This window comes from Notamacropus eugenii, chromosome 5, assembly GCF_028372415.1.
Source record: "Notamacropus eugenii isolate mMacEug1 chromosome 5, mMacEug1.pri_v2, whole genome shotgun sequence".
NCBI classification, from domain to species: Eukaryota; Metazoa; Chordata; class Mammalia; order Diprotodontia; family Macropodidae; genus Notamacropus; species Notamacropus eugenii.
The window spans coordinates 55231533-55255790 of NC_092876.1; the positions used below are offsets into that span (position 1 = coordinate 55231533).

The following is a 24258-nucleotide window of genomic DNA, read 5'->3' on the forward strand; positions in this document are numbered from 1 at the left end:
GATCACAGCCTTAGTCCAAACACCATCCTCTTCCTAAGAATAGTTTTCAGTAGACAGCTTTGTGTTGCTATCTTGCCAGTTCTCACAAAGACCTTATGAGATAAGGATGATCTTTTTATCCCCATCTTGCAAACAAGGCAGCTGAGGCTTTGACCCTAAAGGACATGATTGTAAGTCACAGTAAATAGTAAGAACCTCACATGCAGGATTTGAAGCTGGGTGTCCCAATTCCAAATCAAAGTCTCTTTCTCTGTAATACATTCATTTTAGCCATTTAGTCCTTGAAACTATTTTCAGTCAGTCAATTTTTAGGCATGTCTGCCTCTCATGACTCTGCTTAAGGTTTTCTTGACAGAGATCCTGGAGGGCTTTGCCATTTCCTTCTCCAACTAATTGTACAGATGATGAAACTGGGAATGATGAAGCAAACAGGGTACAGTGACTTACCCAGGGTCACACAGTAGAAAGTGTCTGAGGCTGGATTTGGACTCTGGAAGATGAGTCTATGCTCTGTGGCACTCCCTAGCCACCTAGACACCTGAGAGGGAGATTAGTTCAGAAGCTGTTAAAATAGCGTGAAATTCCTTTCCCTGCCCTTCAGCCAGTGCCAGATTATTTTGCCTAGAAGGTTGAGCATTTTAGGAGGGTGAGCCTGGCCTTCAAATCCCTTCCCATTTCTGGGCCTCAGTTTTTTCATCTGTAAGGTAAGTAGGTGATTTCTTTTGCTCTAAATCCAGTGATATCCTATAGTGAAAAGAGTCATAGCTCTCAAGTTGGAGAAGACCTAGGTTTAAACCCACCTCTAATGCTTACTACGTATGTGACCTGGAGTAAACCCCTCACCTCCCAGGACCTCAGTTTCCCCATCTGTAAAATGAGAGGGATGGCCCAGAGGGCCTCAGAGGTCCACACCCCCCCCCTCCCCCCAGGTCTAGATCTGTGATCCTATAAACTGGGAGGGGATGTTAGGAGGAGGGACTGGACCTGTGGTGGTGACATTCTTGGTGACATCATAAAGACAGAGATAGACCTCAGCAGCAGTTCCTGCCCTCTTAGGCTCCTAAATCGTGATGCCCAATGCCCCCTTGGGGCAGCCTGGCCCTGCTTCAGGACTGTCACTAGCCCAAGTGTCAGGGTTACCAGCAGCAGGTGGCCCTGGGTGGCTCCCTCCTTGCCAGCTCTTTCACTGGACTGAGATTTCCCATCCCTCCCATCTGTCTGGCTCAGGAGGTAAAGCTAGTGATCCATTCAGCCGCTGGCATTTGTTCCCACAGCAATTATCCACCATTGTTGTGGCAACCTGGCCGATGCTGGGCGTGGAGCTGGGAGGAAGGCTCCCTGGTGTTAATTACACCCGGGGTAATTGTTAGGAAACAAAAGGAGGAGGTTCAGAATTGCTGGGTGACCACTAACTTAATCCTGCTCCTCGTTCTCCATGCCCCATCCCTGGAGCTTCAGAGAGCCTGGAGAGGCAGAACATTGAGTGACAGGCAGGATTTCTGGGGCCTCTGCCTCTAGCCCCAGTCCCTTACTGTGCTGGCTCATCTTGGGCAAGGCCTTCCAACTTAGTTCTCTCTGCTTCTTGGTTTGTTCTTCAGTAAAATGACCTCCACAGGTCCTCCTAATTCTAACATTCTGTGTCCCACCCAGCTCTGACATCCTGGGTTCTAAGGATTCTCCTAGTTCTGACATTCTGTGTTCTAAGGCCCCTCCCAGCTCTGACATTCTAAGTTCTAAGGCTCTCTCAGCTCTGACATCCTGGATTCTAAGGTCCTCCTGGCTCTGACATTCTGCATTCTTAGCTCCCTTCCAGCTCTGACATCCTGTATTCTGATGCCTTTTCTAGTTCTTATATTCTATGTGTTAAAGTGCATTATCTCTTCAGATTAGCTGTTTAGCGCACAGGACCCTGAGAAGATTGGATTTGGGGGCTGGGATTTGATGGGGAAGAGAAAGAGATCTGAGGGTCGATGCTGCCAGTGCCAGGGAAGGCCTTAGTGGCATGAGATGCCTCCTGGGGTAGGGAGTATCCAAGACAACGTACACCTCATTTCACCAGGAGTCAGGCCCTTCCCATGAGGGTCTGATCTCTATCTCATGCTTCCTTACACTTATTCTTGCAGGCTCATCCCTTCCTCGGCAGGTCCCGGATGTTGAGGACAGCTTTCCTGACCTGGATCTCCTTCCTCCTCCCCCTCCCCCTCCAGCCTTCCTGCTCCCACCAGATGAGGAAGGCCTCACCCATGCTGGGGATTCACTCTCAGAAGACCTACAGCAGCTGCATGTAGTCCCTCCACCTCCTCCCCCACAGGTACTACAGCCCTGGGAAAACTCCACAGCTTCCCTGGAAGCCTTGTTGGGTGGGCAAGGACAGAGGCTGAGAAGGAGAGGGGGGATCTTGGGCCCTGGAGACTGTTGGACCCACTCCTTAACCTCCATGGAGCTCCTAAAGCCTGATCAGTGGAAGAAGATGTACCGTGCTTATCAAGGCCTCAGAGAAGGGGAGCCCTGGCCCTTCCCAGCATCCTTCCCAATATCCAATAATAACAGTAATGGTGACAATAGTAGTAGTCAGGATGACGATGATGATGAGTCACCTACATTCCTTCCTTATCAAGCAGCTCATGTCCTTCCCTCATTTCATACTTGCAATGTCCCAGGGAAGTTTGTCGTGGAACAAATACGGATAAAGAAACAGAGGCCAAGAGCCATGAAGTTACTTACCCAACGTCACGTAGCTTGTAGGTGCAGTCTGGGGCTCAGACCCATTCTTGATTCTTTGGTTCAGGCCTCTTCCCCTATACTACAGCCCGCACCGTTTGGAAGACTTTCCTCATGTCTGTCTAGAGCCTCCTATACAAAAGAAAATCCCTTGTTTCTTAATCTGCAAATGAGGCATTAAATGATTTCTAAAGTTCCTCCCAGCTCTGACATCCTGGGTTCTAAGACCCCTCCCAGCTCTGACATCCTGGGTTCTAAGACCCCTCCCAGTTCTGACACCCTGGGTTCTAAGACCCCTCCCAGCTCTGACACCCTGTGTTCTAAGACCCCTCCCAGCTCTGACACCCTGTGTTCTAAGACTCCTCCCAGCTCTGACATCCTGGTTTCTAAGACCCCTCCCAGCTCTGACATCCTGAGTTCTAAGACCCCTCCCAGCTCTGACATCCTGGGTTCTAAGACCCCTCCCAGCTCTGACATCCTGAGTTCTAAGACCCCTCCCAGCTCTGACATTCTCTATTCAAAGGCCCTCCAAGCTCTGATATTTTATGTTTTATGTAACCTTTTTTGTCATCGATCCCTTGGGTGGTCTGATAAAACTTAAGTACTCTTTTCAGAATAATGTTTTAGATGTTTGTTTCAAATTCATTATTGAAGAAAATAAGAACTTCCATAAGAAAAAGAAAAAGTTGTGATATTTTTCCATCCCCATTCATGCACCCCTTTGAGGTCTGTAGACCCCAGGCTTAGAACCCCTATTCTAAGGTCTCTCCCATCTCTGATATCGTGTTCAGAGATCAATTCCCACTCTCATCAAGTATCTGAAAAAAGATGAGCATTGTTCTTGGCCCCAGAGAGCGTAACTGAGAGCCATGGGAAGATGAAACTGGGAGGAGACAAACTGAGGCTTGAAGTCAGGGAATACTTCCTGTTAGAGCTGCCCTAGAGTGGAATTAGCTTCCCCACAGGGAGTAGGATCCCCCTCACTGAACATCTATAGGCCAAGCTCAGATGTCTTCTTGTCTGCTACAGCTGGCTGCTGACTCCTTTCCAGTTGTGAAATTCTGTGACTTGAACACTGATGTCCCCAGCTCCCTTGTAGCTCTGACATTCCATGTTCTATGGTGCTACAAAATCTATTTCTCTTGCTTTTGCCCTCAGCGGAGAGAGGAACCAGCTGGTTTCCCAGGCATCCTATGATAACCAGACAGTTTGGCTTGTTCTTAGGCCAGTGGGAGCAGAGGGGAAGGGTTGGAGAACGGAAGAGCAAGAAGTGCCCACTTGTCTACGGAGACAGGCTCAGGCCAAAGGCCAAAGGGCTCAGGGAAAAGCTGGGTCTTAAGCAATGTCTTGGGAACTAGGAGTAATAAGCTGTGGTGTCATGGGAAGGGCCTGGGGCTGAGAGCAGGGAGAACTGAGTTTTAGTCCTAATTCTGCCACTAATTTGTCCTATGACCTTGAGGATGTTGCTTCCTCCAAACCCAGGACTGTTTCCTCATCTGTAAAATGATGATGAAAATAGTGACACAGTCAGGGCGAGAGTCCCATTGCAATAAGTGTGCTTTGTCACTGCAGAGATGCGAAGGCCATTGATGCAAGGCATTAATGGTGACAGCATGTCTCTGCCCTTCGCGGGGCATGGGCACTGGTTTTTTTTCCTTTTTGCGTCCATTACAGGCCCTACCTGAGTCCCATCAATTCAAGCCTCAGCCCAATCACCTCAAGGGAGTAGAGGAAGAGTTGCCACTACCTCCTGAAGAGCCAGACCGTGTCCCAGAGAGGGAAGAGTCTACAGGTATCTCCATGGGTGGTGGGCAGGGGCAAGAGCCTTCTCAGGCAGTCAGGTCCTGGAAGCTTGCCTGCTCTGCTCTGGGACAGCTAGAGACATCAGGAACAAGGAGGAGAGAAGGGAGCTTGTCACTCTCCATGCAGGCAAAGCCTCAGAGGGCCCAGGCTTTAGCTTTCCCTCTCAGAAATGAGTGTTGGACTGTGCAATTCCTAAGGTCCTTTCTAGCCTTGATATTATGTGTCCCAAGGTCCCTCCCAGCTCTGACGTCCTGTGTTCTAAGTGCCCTCCCATCTCTGACGTTCCATGTTCTAAGGCACTTCCAAGCTCTGCTATTCTGTGCTCTAAGGGCCCTCCTAACTTAGATATCCTCTATTCCAAGGCCCCTTCAGCTCAATAATGCCTCTACATTCTCTGTTTTTCCAACAATTCAAGCCTGACAGACCACACAGTGTCCTCTCTTTGTCTGTTCACATCAGAGATTCTCTCTTAGCAGTAATTAATTTTTCATACCCACAAGGCACCACTGCAAAGGGGATTGTTGTTATCATCAGAGAGCAGCTTTCTTTTGCCTGACCTAGAACAATGCCAGGTTCTTTGCACCAGCTTTAGTTAAGGGTACTCTGGTGCTTTGGGAAAGGTTTTGTGTTCACTCGGGATGGACTCCTGACTCTCCCTCTGTGCCATCCCACAGACATCTGTGCTTTCTGCCACAAAGTAGTGTCCCCCCGGGAGCTGGCCGTGGAAGCCATGAAGAGACAATACCATGCCCAGTGCTTCACGTGCCGAGCTTGCCACCAACAGCTGGCAGGCAAGCGCTTCTACCAGAAAGATGGACGGCCCCTCTGTGAGTCCTGTTATCAAGTAAGTATCCCCTGGTTGGCCCTTGTGGAGTGCTGCTGCAGAAAGGCAGAAGGAGAAAAAAGGTAGAGGAGCCATGGGATCATTGGTTTAGAACTGTAAGAGACCTTTGAGGCCACTCTAAGAGTCCTATTCCCTCATTTTACAGATGAGGAAACTGAGGTCCAGAGAAGTTAAGTAGCAAGGGCCAGTTCAACCCAGGTCCTCTGGTTTTGAATCCAATATTCTTGCCCTTGAGCTATGATAGAATGGAGGATGGGGGGTGGGGGGAGAGAGGTAATGAGGGGAGGGGGATGGAGCTCCAGAGGAGCTCACAGTGAGAGAGTGGGAAGGGCCTGGAGGGGCCCTGAGAGGAGACCCTGTTTGGAAGAAATTTAAGTTTATACTGGCCCAAAGGGTGTTCACTGCACCTGGAGGCCTTCCAGAAGAGACTACAGGACCACTTTTCAGCCATGTTGTACACAAGGATTCCTACTGCACACCCAGATTTAATTAGAAGACTCCTGAGCTATCTTCCCAACTGGAAATGCTCTGATTCTTTAGGAAAACAGAAAGGCTAAAATCAAATAAATGGAAGAAAGTGAGGAAAGAAGGAAAGAAAGAAGGAAAGAAGGAAGGAAGGAAGGAAGATAGGAAAGACATAAAGAAAGAAAGAAATCTGGTCCATAAACTTCATGTTAACTGGGCATCCTCTGGCCATCCAAGGAGGAAGGAAAGGAGGAAGGGAAAGAAAGAAAGAAGAAAAGATGGAAAGAAGGGAGAGAAGAAGAGAGAAAGAGGAAGAAAGGAAAGAAGAAAGAGAGAAGGAATGAAAGGAAGGGAGGGAGGAATAAAAATAGAAGAAAAAAGAAGGGGGAGAGAGAGAGAGAGACAAAGAGAGAGAGACAGAGACAGAGAATGAGGGGGGGAGGGAGGAGGAGAGGGAGAGAGAGACAGAGAGAGACACAGAGAGAGAGAGAGGGAGAGAGAGAAAGACTTTGAGGGATTTGGGTTCTTTGCCTTCACTAAAACCTACAGACAAGATTCAATCCTTTCCCTTGGTCTCTTCCACTATACTTTGGTGGATAGTTTGTAGGACTTGTAATCAGGAAAACCTGAGTTCAAGTCTTTCCTCAGCCCCTCACTAACTATACAACCATAGTTACCTCTTTCAGCTTCTGTTTCCTCCTCTATAAAATGGGTTTAATAATAGCACCTCCTTTGCAGGGTTGTTATGAAGATCAAATGATTTGAAATATGTAAAGTGCTTTGTAAGGCCTGGGTGTAGTTTTGTTATGGTTTGGTGAGAAGAAAGGAAAAAGAGGGGAAGAAGGATATGCTTGAGGGAGAGGAAAGGAAAAGAAAGATAAGGGGAAATTATCTCATAATTGTTGTGTACTAGTAGATACCTACATATACAAAGAGAAAGGAATGGGAGGAGCAGCTGACGCAACCTCCCTCTCAGCTGAACTGGTTAAAGGAAGAATACACACACATGCATGCACACACACACATACACACATGTACACACATATGCACACATGCACACAAACACAGAGAAACACACATGCACACACATATGCAAATACACATAAACACATATGCACACACACGGACACATATACACACACAAACACACATACAAGGTCAGGTAATACATTTCGCTCAGAAACACATTTCATTCCACAGAAAAGTAAGAGGGAAAAGGGAAAAGTGGGGAGGGGAATTAGAGAAAGGGCAGACCAAGGGAGGGATTAGTCCTAAGCAAAACAAACTAAGAATGTACAAAATATATTTATAGCTTCTTTGAGGCAGAAAAGAATGGGAATTTGAGAGGGTGCCCATCAGTTGGGAAATGGCTGAAGAAGTTATGGTTTATAAATATGATGGAATAGTATTGTGCTAGAAGGAGTGATGAAGGGGATGGTTTCAGAGAAACCTGGGAAGACTCGTATGAATGGATGCAGGGTAAATGAAATGAGCAGAACCAGGAGCACAGCTTTGACAACAGCTATATTGTAAAGGCAAACAACTTCGAAAGACTTAAGAACTCAGATCAATATAATGACCCATCAAAATTCTACAGCACTCAGGATGAAACATGCTACTTACATCTCGATGGACTCAGAGTGCAGAATGTGATTTTTTTTTCAGACATGCCCAATGTGGAAATTTGTTCGCATTGACTGTACATGTTTATAATTGTGATGGGATTTTTTTTCTTTAGTTCTCAAGTGGGACAGGGGGCAGGGATTGGGTGGGAAAGTGAAAAGGCAGATTTATGTTCATTGAAAAAATAGAAAAAAAAGTGCTTTGTAAATCTTGAAGTATGTTAGCTATTATTATATTTGACTTTTTTGTAGAAAGTAAAATTTTGCAATAATCTCACCTCTCCTTTTCAGCATCCATGAAACCCCCAAGGATAAGCCCAAATAGTACCATGGTGGAAAGAGGACAAGATTTGTAGTCAGAGCCCGGGTCTTTTCTGGACCTCAGTTTCCATATGTGTAAAATGATGGGATCAGTCAAGGTCCCTTACAGCTCTAAATCTGATGACTCCCAGAGTTCTCTTTCTCTGTCCTCTGTCTTTTCAGGGGCAGCCCCCAGTGGGTAGCCCCTTCTTCAACTGTGGCCCTCTTCCCCCAGGACACTCTAGAGAAGTGTGGCCGGTGCCAGGCAGTGGTCCTAGATCATGTCATCCGAGCTCTGGGCCAGACCTTCCACCCAGAATGCTTCACCTGCGTAGTGTGCTCCCGGTGCATTGGGGACGAGAGCTTTGCCTTGGATGAGCAGAATGAAGTCTACTGTCTGGATGACTTCTATAGGTACATGTCCATTGGGAGGTGGGATGGTGGGAGGGATGACCACTAGAGTGAGAAAAGATGGAAGGAACCAAAGGAGAGAAGGTGGGGAGGGGAGGAAATGGTGAGGCAGGGAAGGAAAAAACATGACCACTGGCTTCAAGTATTTGAAGGATTGTCATTCCACTGGTCTCCCAGGACAAAACAATGGAAGAAAAAAAAACATGAAGGGGAAGTTATACAAACAGTCAAATGGATTCATGATTTCATTGATTTAGAAGTTCCCTCCTGGGAACTTGGACATTCAGGGCTTTCCCATTGTACTAGTCAACAGTCAATCAATCAACATTGATTAAGCACCTACTGTGTGCCAGGCACTGTCTTCAATGCTATTTATTAAAGTCTTACTAGGTGACATCATAGTGCATACAGCATTGAGCTTGGAATCAGGAAGACTCATCTTTATGAGTTCAAATCTGGCCTCACACTACCTATGTGACCCTGGGCAAGTCTGTTTGCCTCAGTTTATTCCTGTGTAAAATGAGCTAGAGAAGGAAATGGCAAACCACTCCAGTATCTTTGCCAAGAAAATCCAAAACGGGGTCACAAAGAGTCGGACATGACTGAATAACTGAAGAGATCAGATACCGTATTAATAGCAGGGTTGATGAAAAAAGACAAAAACGGCCCCTGTTCTGAAGGGGCTAACATTCTAATAGTGGAGAAAATATGCAAATAACTAGGTATATTCTAGTTATTTGGAGTAGATGGCTGGTAATCTCATAGGGGAAGCCACTAGCTGCTGTGGGGACTGAGAAAAGCCTTCTGAAGAAAGTAACCTTTGAGCTGCATCTTAAAGGAAGCCAGAGATTCTCACAGTCAGAGGTGGAGAAGGGGGAATGGAGTGTCATGTGATAAGGAGGCCAGGGCAACAAGGATTGGAGAATACCTGAAAGGAAGGAAGGAAAGAAGACTGGGGAGGTGGGGGTGGGGGGGGGCAGGTTATGATGAGCTTTAAATACCAAACAGGATTTTATATTTGATCCTGGAGATAAGAGAGAGCCAAAGGGGTTTACTGGGGGTTAGGGGAATGTGGTCAGACCAGTGCCTTATGAAAATCACTTTGGCAGATGAATGGAGGATGGGTTGGAGTGGAGAGAGATTCAAGGCGGACAGACCCACCAGCAGCTATTGTGGTGGTCCAGGTGTGAGATGATGAAGGCTGCCACCAGAGTGCTGGCCGTGTCAGGAGAGAAGGAGAGCAGTGAGGGTATATAGTTGTTTGTTGGGAAAGTAGGTGTGACAAGATTTGACAGTATGGAATGACTAAAAGGAAACAGAGGTGACACCAGAGTTGCAAGGTTAAGTGACTCAGAGCCCTTGAGTAATAAGGAAGTGTAGAAAGGGTTTGGGGGAAAAGATAGTGAGTTCCATTTGGGACATGTTGGGGACGTCCAGTTCAAGATGTCCAAGAAGCAGTTGGTGATAAAGAATTGGAGCTCTGGATGGATCCTAGGGCTAGATTTATTGAGTTGGGAATTATGTACGGAGTTAGGGGTCACAAAGTAAGAAGAGGGCCCAGAGCAGAACCTTGGGGGACACCCATGGTTAGGAGGGATGCCATGGATAGCCAGCAAAAGAGAGTGAGAAGGACTTTCCTTAATTCACCCAATTAAAACCCATTGTTTTTACTTTAGTGGAAAGGGAATGAGGCACAGCACTTAGCATGGTATTTAGCGCATAGCAGGTACTTAATAAATGTTTCTTGATTATTGATTGAGATAAGTTTTGGTGGGAGGAAATACCTCAGTGAGAAAGACCTAAACTAGACAGTGGTATCAAGCTCAAATAGAAACTCATTCCTGCAGACTGCATAGTGATTTAGAAAACCACAAATTAACATCATCGATATCCTATGTATTTATATTTTGTCAAACAATTCTCAATTGAATTTTAATCTAGTCTCGGCCTTGCTGGGGAATCCTGTGGGCCTCTTGAGGCCTGCTACCCACCAGTTTGATTCTTCTGGTCTCAAGCATGGAACCCTGCCCGGGCTCTCAGTTTTTTCATCTGTAATACAAGGAGATTGGGCTAGATCAGAAGTTCCTAGCTTTGTGTGTGTGTCCTGGGCCCCTTTGGCAGTCTGGTGAAGCCTGTGGACCTTTTCTCAGAGTTGTGTTTTTAAGTGCATAAAATAAAATATGAAACATTACTAAGGAAACCATGCATACTGAAAAATGGTTACCAAAATAAATAATACACCAGGTTCATGAAGCCCAGGTGAAGAGCTCCTAGACTAGATGATTTCTAAGGTCCCTGAGGACCATGAGGCTCATCCTTCTAATTTGCAACCAAAACTTCTTTTAGGTGGTATCTCCCCCTATTAGAATATAATCTCCTTGAGACCAAAGACTGTCTTTTTTAATGTGTATCTTTAGTACTTTGCATACAGTAGGCACTTAATAAATACTCCTTAATTCACTCTTATTCTCAAGTCCTCTGATCTCAAGTCCCTAGGGTCCTAGCAGTTCCCCTTTCCTCTTGGGGAGGCCTGAGATTCTGAGGGCTCAGGGGTCTTTAGTTCTGAGGTCTTTGGGTCCCACAATCAGGAAACCAGGTCCCTTCCCACTCTAAAATGTGATTTTCCTATTAGGTTAATAAAGGATTGGTGCCCTCATAGGAGGCAGGGAGAAGGACTGAACAGGGCTGAGTCTGAGAACAGTGACGATGGCTATTAACTAGCCAGATGACCGTATTTAAATGACCTTTCTTCTCTGGGTCTCAGTTTTCTTCTCTGTAAAATGGGGATAATATTTGTACTGTAGTACTTTTAATGACATCCCAAACTTCTTTATGAAAGACAGTTCCATCACTCCCTTCCTGGTGATGTAATATAGCCACAAGTCATGGAATACCACAATCTGAAGAATTATGGGCTGCTCAAAAAAGTAATAGAGAGGTGAAAGGTGGGCATGTGTGGGCTATTTCACATTACCAATGAAGATCCATTCAGGAGAAATGCTGTAAAAGATTATGGATCTAGAAAGTATCTCAGAGGCCATCTTGTCCAAACCTCCTTTACAAATAACAAAACTGATGCCCAGGGAGGCTATGATGTGAATTGTCCATAGTTATACAGGTAATAAACAGCAGAGGTATCATTTGAAGCCAGGTCTCCTGATTTCAAAGCCAGTATTCTTTCTACTGTCCTATGCTGTCCTCCAGTAGAATCAGCTAGATATGCTACTAGAAGAGGTGGGCCAGGTATGGAGTTGATGGGATGGATGACCAGTGGGATATCTGCATTCTGAGAGAGAGCTGGCGCCATGTCAAGAGATTCAGAAGAAGGCCCTTCCTCATTCATCCTGCACTAATCTTTCCAAAGTTACCAGTGCTCTCTTCATTGCCAAATCCAATGGGCTTTGCTCTCTCCTTCTTCTCCTTGATCTCTCTGCAGTCTTTGACACTGTGGATCCCTCTCTCCTTCTGATAATCTCTTCTCTCTAGCTTTTCAGGATACTTCTGTCTCCTGGTTCTCCTGCCTATCTTACTGTTGCTTCTCAGTCTTCTTTGCTGGATCCAGATCATGCTCTCTAGTCGGAGGTGTCCCTGAAGGTTCTCTCCTGGACCCTCTTCTCTTCTCTCTCTTTACTACTCTGCTTAGAGAATCCACCCCAAATATTCACATGGGCTACTTGTGCCTGATCTGTGGTAGAGCATTCCAAGCTCTGATCTGATCAGCCACAGTCAGACACATTGTAACTTGAATCTAACATAGTGATGCCATTTTGGTCCTCTTCAAGAATGAAGGACAACAACCAAACAACCAACTTCACTTGGAGATATCATCAGCTCCCATGAATTTAATTACCAATTCTATGCAGATGATTGTCAAATCTACCGGTTCTGCCCCAGCTTCTCTACTGCCCTCCAATCTGGCATCTCCAACTGCCTTTTAGACATCTCGAACTGGATGTCCAGTAGACATCTTAAACTCAATGTGTTCAAAGCTGAATTTATTCTCTTTCTCCCTAAACTATGCCACGCTCCTACCTTCCCTATTACTGTAGAGTGCATCAGCATCCTCCCAGTCCCTCAGGCTCATAACATAGGAGTTATCCTATGAGTGAATACTCTTTCACCCTGTCTCCCAAGGGTCTGTTGCCAAGGCCTGTTGATTTCACCTTTGTAACATCCCTCAAATCTGCCCCTTTCTCTCCTCTAACACGGTTACCACTCTGAGGCAGGTCCTGATCACCTCACCCCTGGATTATTTGGTGCATCTGCCTGCCTCAAGTCTTTCCCCTCTCTTCCCTTACACCTATCAGTTTGGCTAATATAACAAAAAAAGGAAATGATAAATGTTGAAGTGGATGTGGGAAAATTGGGACACTAATGCATTGTTAGTTGAGTTATGAACTGATCTAACCATTCTGAAGAGAGCATGGAACTATAGAGATATGGAACTATACCCAAAGGGTTCTAAAACTCTGTGTGCCCTTTGACCCAGCAATAATACTACCAGTTCTAAAACCCAAAGAGATTTTTTTTAAGAAGGGAAAAAGGATCTATTTGTACAAAAATATTTTTTTGTGGCAGGAAAGAATTAGAAATTAAGGGGATGCCCATTAACTGGGGAATAGTTGAACAAGTTGTGGTATATGATTATAATGGAATGCTATTGTGCTATAAGAAATGATGAGGAGGATAATTTCAGAAAAAAACCTAGAAAGACTTACATGAACTGATGCAAAGTGAAATGAACAGAACCAGGAGATCATTGTATACAATATAGAGTCTGAATGTAGATCCAAGAATATACTATTTTTCATTTTCTTTACTTTTCTATGAGGTTTTTTTTGTTCTGTATTTTCTTTCACAGTATGACTAATATGGAAATATGTTTTGCATGGTTGCACAGGTATAACCTAAATCAAATTGCTTGCTCTCTAGAGGAGGGAGAGAATTTGGAACTCAAAATTTTTTTAATGTTAAAAATTGTTCTTATATGTAATCGGGGAAAAAATAAAATATTATTCAAAATGAAAAAGTGTCTCCCTATTCCTGTCCATCCTCCATTCAGGCACTAAAGTGATTTTCCTGAAATGTAGGTATGTTACCCCCTACTCATTAAGCTTCACTGGCTGCCTATCACCTCCAGGAACAAATGCAAAATGCTGTTTGGTATTCAAAGCCCTTTCTAACCCAGCCTCTTCCTACCTTTCCAGTCTTCTTATACCTTACCCCCCAATAAGTATTCTTCTATTCAATGACACTAGCTTCCTGGCTGTTCCACAAAGACTCCACCTCTTAGATCTGGGTATTTTCTCTGGCTTTTCCCCCATCCTAGCCTGCTCTCTCTCCTCAGCCCGAACTATTGACCTCCCTGACTTCTTTTTAAAAAATAACTACATGATTTATTTATTTTAACATTCATTTTAATAAGATTTTGAGTTCCAAATTTTCTTCCTCCAGTCCTCTTCCACCTTTGAGAAGGCTAGTTATATATCAATTACACATGTGAAATCAAGCCAAACTTATTTCCATATTAGTCATATTGCAAAAAAAGGAAGAAAAATAAAATGAAAAAACTACACTTGAATCTTTACTCAGAGCTCATCAGTTCTCTCTGGAGGTGGGTAGCATTTTTCATCATAAGTTCTTTTGGAATTTTCTTGCATCACTGTATTGATCAGAGTAGCAAAGTCTTTCACAGTTCATCATTGTTACAGTATTACAATGTTCTCCTGCTTCTGCTCAATTCACTTTGTATCAGTTCATACAAGCTTAACTTCCTTTAAATCCAAACTAAAATCCCATCTTCTACAAAATGTCATTCCTAATCCCTCTTAATTCTAGGGGGGCAGCTAGATGGTGAAGTGAATAGAATGCTGAGCCTGGAGTCAGGAAGACTAATCTTCCTGAGTTCAAATTCAGCCTCAGACACTTACCAACTGTGTGATCCTGGTCAAGTCATTTCACCCTGTTTGCCTCAGTTTCCTCACATGTAAAATGAGCGGGAGAAGGAAATGGCAAACACCTCCAGTATCTTTATCAAGAAAACCCCAAATAGGGTCAGGAAGATTCCAACAGGTCTGAACAAGAATAAACTTAATCCTCTCTTTCCCTCTTAAGTATTTCCTGTTTATCTTGTATATATCTTATTTGTGTATATTTGTTTGTTGTCTCCCAATTAGATTGTGAGCTTCTTGAGGACAGAGATTGTCTTTTGTCTCTTTTTGTATCCTCAGAGCTTAGCACAGTGCCTGGCATATAGTAAACATTTAATAGATATCTATTGACTGACTTGACTGAGGAAACCCACAGAGGACATCCCTTTGTTTCATGGAGAATAGTGTTTTCTGGCATTTAAAATATATGCAGTTTTAAAAAGTCCCACTTAATATTTTCCATTGTTGACTTTACAGTCCTGTTTTTAAGTGGGAAGGGGGAGGGCATGTTGTGATTTGGCAGGATGAAGGGGGCTAGTTAGCATTACCGATGCCATTAAAAGAAGGCTATTGAATTGGACCACTAGGGGACACAGCGGATTGAGCACTGAACCTGGTGTTAGAAAGACCTGAGTTCAGATTCTGCATGAATTAGCTCACCTGTTCATCGGAACTCATAAGAGCACCTCCTGGGTTTGTTTTTTTTTAAGTGCTTTGTAAATCTAAAAGTTCTATATGAATGCTAACTATTAAAAACACACAAAGAACCAAAAATAAGTTGTACGGTTTTAAAAGTAACATACAGAATTTCTCATTTCCTTTCTTTTTCCCTCTAAAGTAAGCACTATAGAATAGAAATTCACAGTTTCTTATATTCTCTTTATGGCCTATTTTTTTTAATGAAAATGGTCATCTTTTGGGGGGCATTAAATTCAGAATTTTTAGAAATGAAAATAGTTTTATGATATATTTATTAAAATGATAATGCTTATAAAAGGGGAAAGTTGACCCTAGTGGTCTTTCTAATTTGTATTGCGCCCTAGGAAGCTGCCTACATGGCCTATCCCTGGTTTTCTTTGTCCCAACTTCACTGTGACTCTAGAACATGTAATATTTCTCTTCTTCTTCCTTCAAGGCAGATGGCCCCTCTAGCCATTTCCTCATCCCCAGGGAAATGATATCCTGAGAAACTAATTATACATGTCCCTCCCCTCAGCTCTAGAGAGAGACCACAGGGATGTCAGTGGTCAGAGTTCCATGAGCATCCCTAGAGACAACCACTTGGAAGCAGGGTATAATTGGACTATGAATTCCAAATGCTAATTGCTGTGATTGCCCATTTCCTTCCCTTTCTTCCTTCAGGAAATTTGCACCGGTGTGCAGCATTTGTGAGAAGCCAATCATCCCCAGAGACGGGAAGGATGCGTTCAAAATCGAATGCATGGGACGGAATTTCCATGAAAACTGCTACAGGTGTGAGGTAGGTCTGAGAGCTCAGAAACCTGTTGGGTACGAAATGAGGTTGCCCATTCCTCCATTCATTATTCACTAAGTGCTGACCACAGGTGCCCAGGAAAGGCAGGAAGTTGGGGCAACTGGGTGATCTCTGCCTTAGAATTGTAAATTTAGAGCCAGAAGGGACCTCAGTGGTCCAAAGCTGCTCCTTTTACATATGAAGGAACTCAGGAGTTCAGTGAAGGGAAGTTGATTCCCTGTTGTCCAGGAAATAAATGGCACAGTCAGGATTTGAACCCAGCTCCTGGGACTCCAAAGTTACCATTCTTTCTTCTTTTTCACATGTGTTCTCTTCCTTGGGCTCCCAATCTAGTAAGGAGATAAGATAAAAGCAGAAATCATTATAATTCTATTCAAGAGCCATTTACTACTTTGTGTGAGGCATTATGTGGTCTCACTAGTTAAATATTTTCATATATATGTGTACACACATGTATGTGTATATGTGTATACATATACATATACAAGAATATGTGTGTGGGTATGTATATACATACAAATACACACATATGGGTGTGTGCATGTGTATCTATGTGTATATATTCATATACACACGTATGCATGCATTCATGCACATCACACACACATATAATGGAGGAGTGGATAGAGCACTGGGCTTGGAACCAGAAAGACTCATTTTCATGAGCTCAAATCTGGCCTCAGACTCTTACTAGTTGTGTGACCCTGGGCAAGTCACTTAACCCTGTTTGCCTCATTTTTCTCATCTGTAAAATTTGCTGGAAAAAGAAATGGCAAACCACTCCAGTATCTTTGTCAAGAAAACCCCAAGACGGGGTCATGGAGAGTTAGTCACAAGGGAAAGATGATTTAACAACAAGATTTATAAATATATTTACAGATATAAAAACTCTATAGACACACACATATACACACAATATTACATATAGCTACATTCGAATGTGTTGTTGTTTTTTTAATGCCATGTGAGTACTTGGGGACAATATTGTTATAGGTGAGAAGGATTAGGGAAGGCTTCCTGGAGGAAGTGGGACTTATTTGGCCATTAAAGGATGGGTAGGAATTCAGCAGGCCAAGAGGAAAAAGGAGAGTGTGGTTGGCATAGGAGACAACTGGAGCAAAGGCTTGAGGCATTTAGGGGAGGGCAAGAAGTTTACTACTAGAGTAGGATCAGTCCCTAGTAAGAATGTGAGATCCTTGTGGCCAAGTTTTGTTTTGTTTTTGTTTTGCACACCAAGTGTGCTCATGGACATGGAATCAATGCTTATTGAACATATGGTTTTATGGGTTCTCCAGGAGGGGGTATCCACAGCTTCACATCCTCCTTCTCTATCCCAGTTGGAACTAAGAGCCTACCCTTGTGAAATGGTGAACCCCAAGTAGGTGTTGTCTTGGAGAGACTAAAATTAAGATTCTGCAGCTCATTCTAGGTTACACTATGGGCTGGAACAGTCACAGATGAGTAGGTAGTATTCTCACTTTTGGGATTCTCTCTCCTCTAGCAGGAACAGGTCACCACTCTTACTTAGAACCTCTCTGATCAGTCGCCGGTACTTGCAAGGATGCTGGCTGGGGCTGGGATGGGGAGAACCAATCTGTGTGGTTGAGGAGTTTCTCTTTTTTCAAAGCTAAGGTAATTCTGTGACCCTGGGTTTGCTCCCCAGTGTTTGAAGTGCGAAGGAGGAAAAGAGAAGGAAGAACTTCCTAAAAACTAGATTAAAAGTAAAATGTACTGCCTTGTAAGGTAGTGAGATCCCTGTTACTAGGGGCCATATGTTTTAGATCAGGAAGGTTCCTCAGAGATCACTTAGCTGATGATATCCCTCATTTTGCAAATAAGGAAAAGAGAGATTTGTCCCAGAAGCCTAGCTCAGAGTGAAGAAATTTAGACCCTGGGTCTAGAGTTGATTTGAGGATACACTGTGCTTGCCCCAGGAGCCAGAAAGGCTAGTTTTATATGCCTTTGGCAGAGCTGGACTTTGAACTGTGGTCTTCTGAATTTCAGTTCTATGTTCCTTCTACTGTACCACAATGAAGTCTGGATGGAATTTTTGGGACAATTTTAGAGTTGATTTGTGTGAAAAACGGTGTGTGACTCGAGGAGGCTGAATTAGAACCAATGGGATTCACATTTCTGTTAAGTATTGAAAGGGATGGCTGTAGAGGTGCCTTCCAAAATTTTATAATCCTTGCCATGACAAATTGTGTTAATATTGTGAACGTAAACAGATTATAAATTCAATAGAATGTAAGCTACTGGAGAGCAAGAACAGTTTCAGGTTTTTTCTTTGTGTTCTCAGGGACCTACTCAGTGACTGGCATATAAAAGGCGCTTAATAAATGTTTGTTGGATTGAATTGAATCGTGATTCAGAGGAATAGTATATCCTTATTCAAGACCCAAAATGATATTACACTATGGGAACACAAGAGGGTGCTCTAACCAACCAGGAATGAGACAGTTACGAAAGTTTATCACTGTAAGGCATTTCTAAAGCTCTTTAGAGTTTGCATCAGGATCATTTGAAAGCAGTACAAAGGACAGGGCAATGGATTTGAGGTCCTGGGTCCCTCTGCCACTCACTACTTGTGTGGTTTTAGGATGGTGTGCTGGTAAATGTTTGTTTTTGGGTTTTTTTTTAATCAACCAGGGGAAGTGTTATCTCCATTTTTAACATTTTTCCCCAATCACTTTCTTAAGTCCATACAGTCAACAGAACAACAAACCAAGCCCTGATTTGAAACATTTGCCTATTCCTTAGGTGTAGATATTCACACTGAAAATTGAACATTGTCTCTAGGAAAACCTATAGGAGCCGACCTCTGGCATATTACTCAAGTGACTAAATCTTTATGGTCCTTTCATTATCTACTCGGTAAAATGAGAGGGTTGGATTAGATGGCCTCTAAGTCCTGACCAGCTTTAAATCCTATGAATAAATTTTCCCCATCTTCAACAACTCATAGGCATCACTACTTAGTCTGTGTGTGATCGTCTGGGCTCTAGTTTATTCTTCAATAAAATAAGGGATTAAACCAGATGGACCGTAAGGTCCCTTCTATCTCTGCAGGAATGGTTCTATTAGGTTGATGGTGCGAGTCTTAACATCTCCATTTGACAGATGTGGAAACTGAAGCTCTGACAGCTACTGTGATTTTTGCACAAATCTAGCTAATGGAAGCTACACATCCAATCAGGAAATACTAGAAATCAGGGCTTAGTGTTATTATATTTAAGAAAAGGATATCGAAAATGTTAATAACTCAGATTAAACTTAAAAGTGTGTCCTAGGCATGTTTTTTTTTCAGAGGGCCAGTTGTTACACATTCACCAGCATATCATTGGTTGAATCTATATTAAGTTGGGAGTGAAGGAGGAAGGTTTATAGACTGGACTTTGAAGATCATCGTGTTTAATCTCATTTTACTGAAAGGAAAACTGAGCTCCAAAGAAGTGAAATAATTTGCCCAACATCTCATAGCTAGTAAATGCTAGTGGAAAAATAGGAAATAGGGAGGGGGGTGTTTGAAAGACCACTGATTGTGGAGGCTTGGGTTCAAATTCTGCTTCTGCTACTCACTAGCTGAGCAAGTGATTCACCATCACTGAGCTTTAATGTCCTTGCCTGGAAAATGGGAGTAATAATGCATCACACCTGACCGTTGGGAGGAAAGCACTCTACAAACCCTAATGACGTGCAAGAAGCTGAGCTGTTATCTAGCAGATTATAAACTCCTTGAGCACAGCCCCTGTCTTTTTCATGTGCATATATTCCCAGCATCTAGCCCAGAGCTTTGCACGGAGTCAGTAAGTACATCAATGCTTTGTGGAGTTGCTACTGGAAGACTTTCCCAAGTTTGGCTGATATCTTCCCTAGAATCCTCTTTTGAAGTTAAGGGAGTTACAGGAAGGAATAGACAGCAAAACTATACTAGTGGGGGATCTCAACCTCCCTCTCACTGAACTTGATAAATCTAACCTCAAAATAAACAAGAAAGAAGTTAAGAAGGTATATAGAACTCTGGATGAGGAAGATATGATAGACCTCTGGAATTTATCTCTTTTTCAGGATTGCAGGATCCTACTGTCTGTTGAGCCCACAGACCAAGGCTGCTATCCGCTGAATGACCGTCTCTTCTGCAAACCATGTCACATCAAGCGCAGTGCAGCAGGATGTTGCTGAAGGTGCTACATGGGCACCTGGCCCCAATCATCGAAAGGGGCATTTATGATGACTCCTGCCCTGGAGCCCTTCACGTACTGTTGCAGAAGCTTTCCTAAGGCATAGGGAGATGCCCACCTGTAGGAACACCAGAGGTATCTGAACAGAGTGATGGCAACTCCCCTCCACCCCCAAACTTATGTTTCCAGCTTGAGAAAAAGCAGCATGGTATCAGTGAATCATCAATAAAAATGTATTAAGCACCTGCTATGTGCCAGGTACCGTGCTAAACCCTGGGGATACAAAAGAGACAAAAGACGGGCCCTGCCCTTGAGGACTCACAATCTAATTGGAAGAACCTTGGATTTGGAGATCAGGAATCTGGGTTCAAACTCCAGCTCCACCACTTAGCTGTGTGACTATGGACAAATCCCTTCATCTCTCTGGCCCTTAACTTCCTCTGTCAGATTAAGGCTTTGGACAAGATTCTATCTAAAGTTCCTCCTGGGTCTAAAAAAAAGACCTTTTCTGTTCCTCAGGGTAATGCTACTTGAGGCATGAAGAGGAACATGTATTCACATCCCCTACAGATTTTTGGTTATTCTATGCCTCCCTCCTCTCTCTCCCACCCTGGAGTGAGGGATCCTTTCTCCATGAGAGCTTAGTTGCCCAAATCAATTATGGAAGGAAGGAAGAAAGGAAGGAGCGAAGGAGGGAGGGAAGCAGAAAAGGAAGGAAGGAAAGATGGAAGGAAGGAAGTAGGGAGGGAAGGAGGAAAGGAAAGAAGGAAGGAAGAAAGGAGGGAAGGAATGAAGGAAGGAAGAAAGGAGGGAAGGAAGGAATGAGGAAAGGAAGAAGGAAGGAAGGAGGGAGGGAAGGATGGAAGGAAGGAAAGAGGGAAGGAGGGAAAAAAGGAAGGAGGAAAGGAAGGAGGGAGGGAGGAAGGGAGGAAAGGAGGAAAGGAAGGGAGGGAGAGAGAAAGGAAGGAAAGGAGAGAGGGAAGGAAGGAAGGAAAGAAGAAAGGAAGGGAGAGAGGGAGGAAGGGAAAGAGGGAAGATGGCTTGGAGGAAAGGAGGAAGGAAAAGAAGGAGGGAAAGAGAGGAGAAAGGAAAAGATTCATTAGGGGCACAGAAGAAAGAGTCTGGGAGTTGGGAGACCTGGATTTGAGTTTTGCTTTTGCCATTTACCTTGCTATGTTACCTTGGACAAGCCTTTTACTTCTCTAGTGCCCAGTTTCTTCATGTACAAAATGAGAATGTTGACTAGAAGCCAAAGCCCTTGATCTCATGACTCTGAAAGCCCCTGACTTTTTGTGCTGTCATGGCTGGGTAGCCTAAGCAATATCATGGTTTCCCCTGGGGAAGCCCTTGTCTTTGCTAGATACCATGAGGTAGAGAAGGGAAACTTGCTGGTGGAAAGAGCCAGGAAAGTCAGAAGACCTTGAGCTCTTTACAGGTTGTTGTTGTTGTGTTTGTCCTTTGTTGCCGAAGAAGACCATGCCATCAGAGAAATGATGACATGACTTGTACTTGACTTTGTTTTGAGTGAGGCAGGGCTGTGCAGGTCACCAGCCTCACTTCTTCTCCAGAGCCATCTGAATCCAGTGACCAGATATTCATCAGGATGACTGGAGATGACCCAGGATGAGCCAATTGGGGTTAAGTGACTTGCCCAAGGTCACACAGCTAGTGAGTGTCAAGTGTGTGAGGTGAGATTTGAACTCAGGTCCTCCTGACACCTGCACTGGTGCTGTCTCCACTGCACCACCTAGCTGCCCCTCTTCACAGGTAACTGCAGGTACGCACGTACCCCCATGTACATGGAGACCCCAAGGCAAAGACAGCCAATATCTCCCTGCTCCCCTACATGTCAGCGCCTCGGGGCAAGTCTGTTGTTGAGAGTGTCCTAGAGGAAAGACCTCAGGAGCTGGCTATAGGGTGCTTTCCATGATTCCCCTCCTGCTTACCCCAACCCCTTCCATCCTAACACTCCTCCGAGAGCTTCTTGAGAGACCCAGGCTCTAGCCTGACCTTCAGCCCTTCACTAGAGGTTAGGTAGATGGATGACTTTTCTCACTCCTCCACCATGGACCCCAGAAGCTCAGTACTGGGAAAACCTCATTTTCAGGCCAGATCCAGTTAGCCTTGGGACTCCGCCTGATCACTACCCCTGCTCTCCCATTGAGGGTGGGGCATGAACTCCAAACCCTCCACCACACCTCACCCTACCCCTTTCCAGCTTCCTTAAGTACATTATCTTTCCCTAGACCTTGTAAACTCCTTGAGGGCAGGGATGGTATTTTTGTCTTTCTTTGTATCCCCAAGACTTTAGCATAATGCCTGGTACCTAGTAGTCCTTAATAAATGTTTATTGACCAACTGATAGGAGGGCAGGGTTGTGCTGAGCTCTGCCGTGAGTCCCTAGCATTGACAAGCCCTAGACTATGCACAAAGCTTTTTTAGGGTCCAGAAATACTAGTTTCAGAGTCAGAAGCATCTAAGGAAATTAAAATAACAATAATAAGCCTCAAAAGACCTATGGTTTACTTCAGCATAATTCAGAATTAATTACACTTAATTCAGAATAATGAAATTCAGTTCACCAACATTTATTCCCTGTGTGACCTTGGGCAAAGCACCTCCTCTCCCTAGGCCTCCCTGTCCTTTGTAGAATTAGGGATTTGGATGGTCTCAGAGACTCCTTCCAGGCTGAAATCTATAACCCTCTGTGCCAGGTATTGTGACCAGCCTGGGTGATACAAAAGCAAAAAATGGGAAATCGGTTATCATGTGCCGTTTCTGTCCTTGTCTTTCTACCAATCCTCCACAAAGGGTCTGTCCCATTCACTGGAGGCCTTCCTTTGGTTCCCTGCTCACTTCTTGGATTTCAGGGATACATTGGGAGCTGTCCATCTATCAACTGCATCAATGTGACCACTGCTTCCTGGCTAAATGACTGGCTCAATCCTTATAGTGGGATTTCCTTGGAGGAGACTCTTTCCCCCCCGACATAAGGAAGATGGTTTTCCAAATCCTGACAATGGCATGATCTGACGTGATACGACCATACCCCTGGTGCTTTTCAAAGGGAGGATTGTGCAATTAGGTTCTGGAATGAATCTTGGACAGTTTAGACAGAGCTGGGACACTTGTTGCCTGCACTTCTCAGCCTCCCACCCCTGACCCTTCCTGGCCCTCTTTCTGGGGTCTCTATATGCTCACCTGTAAAATGATGTCATATTCCAAAGGGTGTTTGTGACGTGTACTTAAAGTGCTATTCAAATGTCAGTGATTATGACTGTGGTTACTGTTGTTACACCGAACCCTATGTGACCGATGACTTTGCCACGTGCTCGAAAACTGGGGAACTCTGGGGCTGTTCCATGCCTAGGCCTTCCTAGGCCTAGTTTTGTCTCCCCTGGGGCAGCAATGTGTAGCTGGGAGCCTGCTTACCTCCTGGACAGAGTTTAAGGGATCACAGGGTACAGTGGAAAGAACCCCAGGTGTGGAGACACAGGACCTGCGTTCAAATTCTGCTTCTGCTGATTAGTTAGTTAACGGTGTTTATTAAGACTCATTGTATGCCCAGCACTGGGCTGAGTGCTATGGATACAAAGAGAGGCAAAAAATATGGTCCCTTCTCTCAAAGAACTTACATTCTTTGGAGGAGGGGTAGGGAAAGGAAGGAAGGACAGGTAACATTGGGACTAGCTATGTGCATGTAAAACATGTACAATGAAGATGTGATTGACAATTACGTAGCTTCAGTTTATCAGTAAAATGAAGACAATTGAACTGAGGACCCCTGTAACTCCAAATCTCTTCTGTGATGCTTTGAACTTCCACACTGAATCATGCAGGAAATGTCACTCTCTCCCATTCACCATCCTGGTTTTCACATCTAAGAATTCATTCATTAGACAAAATTGTAGTAAGTGACTCCTTGTCTCACTTGCACAGCCCTGTCTTGGGCACTGAGGGAGCTACCAAACCAGTCTAGTGAAGTGGGTGGTGAGGTTAAGATGCAAACCCACATAGCTCTGCTCCTTGACTACTCAATAAACCCATCATAGAGGGTCAGATCAAAGTGAGATCCCAGGGACAATATTCGTTTCCAAAGAGGGGAGGCTTTCTGCGGGAGATGGCACTTGGATTAGGCCTTCAAGGGTGAGCAGGAACTGAGCAAGCAAAAAGTAGGAGATGACCATGACCTTGCCTGCAAAGTTGTTCGGTTTGGCTAGAGAGAGTCAGAGCTGGAAAGGAGGGCCCTGAATGCCAGGCACAGGAGTTTGAATTATATCTAGTCAGGGATAAGGAGACACTGAAGACTTGAGAAGCGCTTTAAGAAACCCCTCCATCGTCCTTCTGATCTTGGAAGACAGCCTGGTGGAAATGCCTTTGGCCCCACAGAGTATGATTTATTCATTGACTTCCAGCTTGCTATTTGTGTCTCAGTACGAATCCCCAGTGACCTTTCTGCCCCAGGAATCTCAGCCCTATGCAGCGC

At 44.3% G+C, this 24258-nt stretch overlaps 1 protein-coding gene and 1 long non-coding RNA gene across 4 annotated transcripts in view; one reads left to right on the forward strand and one right to left on the reverse strand.

Annotated features, from left to right (window-relative positions):
• The window catches only part of FBLIM1 (filamin binding LIM protein 1), a 35484-nt gene extending 12445 nt beyond the window's left edge, over positions 1-23039 (forward strand). For 2 of the 3 annotated variants that reach the window (XM_072608991.1, XM_072608993.1), the window contains 6 exons: positions 2124-2311; positions 4396-4513; positions 5199-5368; positions 7991-8169; positions 15459-15576; positions 19660-23039. In XM_072608991.1, coding sequence (XP_072465092.1) covers positions 2124-2311; positions 4396-4513; positions 5199-5368; positions 7991-8169; positions 15459-15576; positions 19660-19773 — 887 coding nt within the window. In that variant the 3' untranslated portion in view covers positions 19774-23039. Of the gene's footprint in view, positions 1-987; positions 1231-2123; positions 2312-4395; positions 4514-5198; positions 5369-7990; positions 8170-15458; positions 15577-19659 lie in introns of those variants that run through there. The other variant, XM_072608994.1, reaches the window with a different exon arrangement.
• Positions 15571-24258, reverse strand: part of LOC140504259 (uncharacterized) — a 39948-nt gene continuing 31260 nt past the window's right edge. The window contains exon 4 of the long non-coding RNA XR_011967031.1: positions 15571-15920. This is a non-coding gene — a long non-coding RNA (uncharacterized lncRNA). The remainder of the gene's footprint in view (positions 15921-24258) is intronic.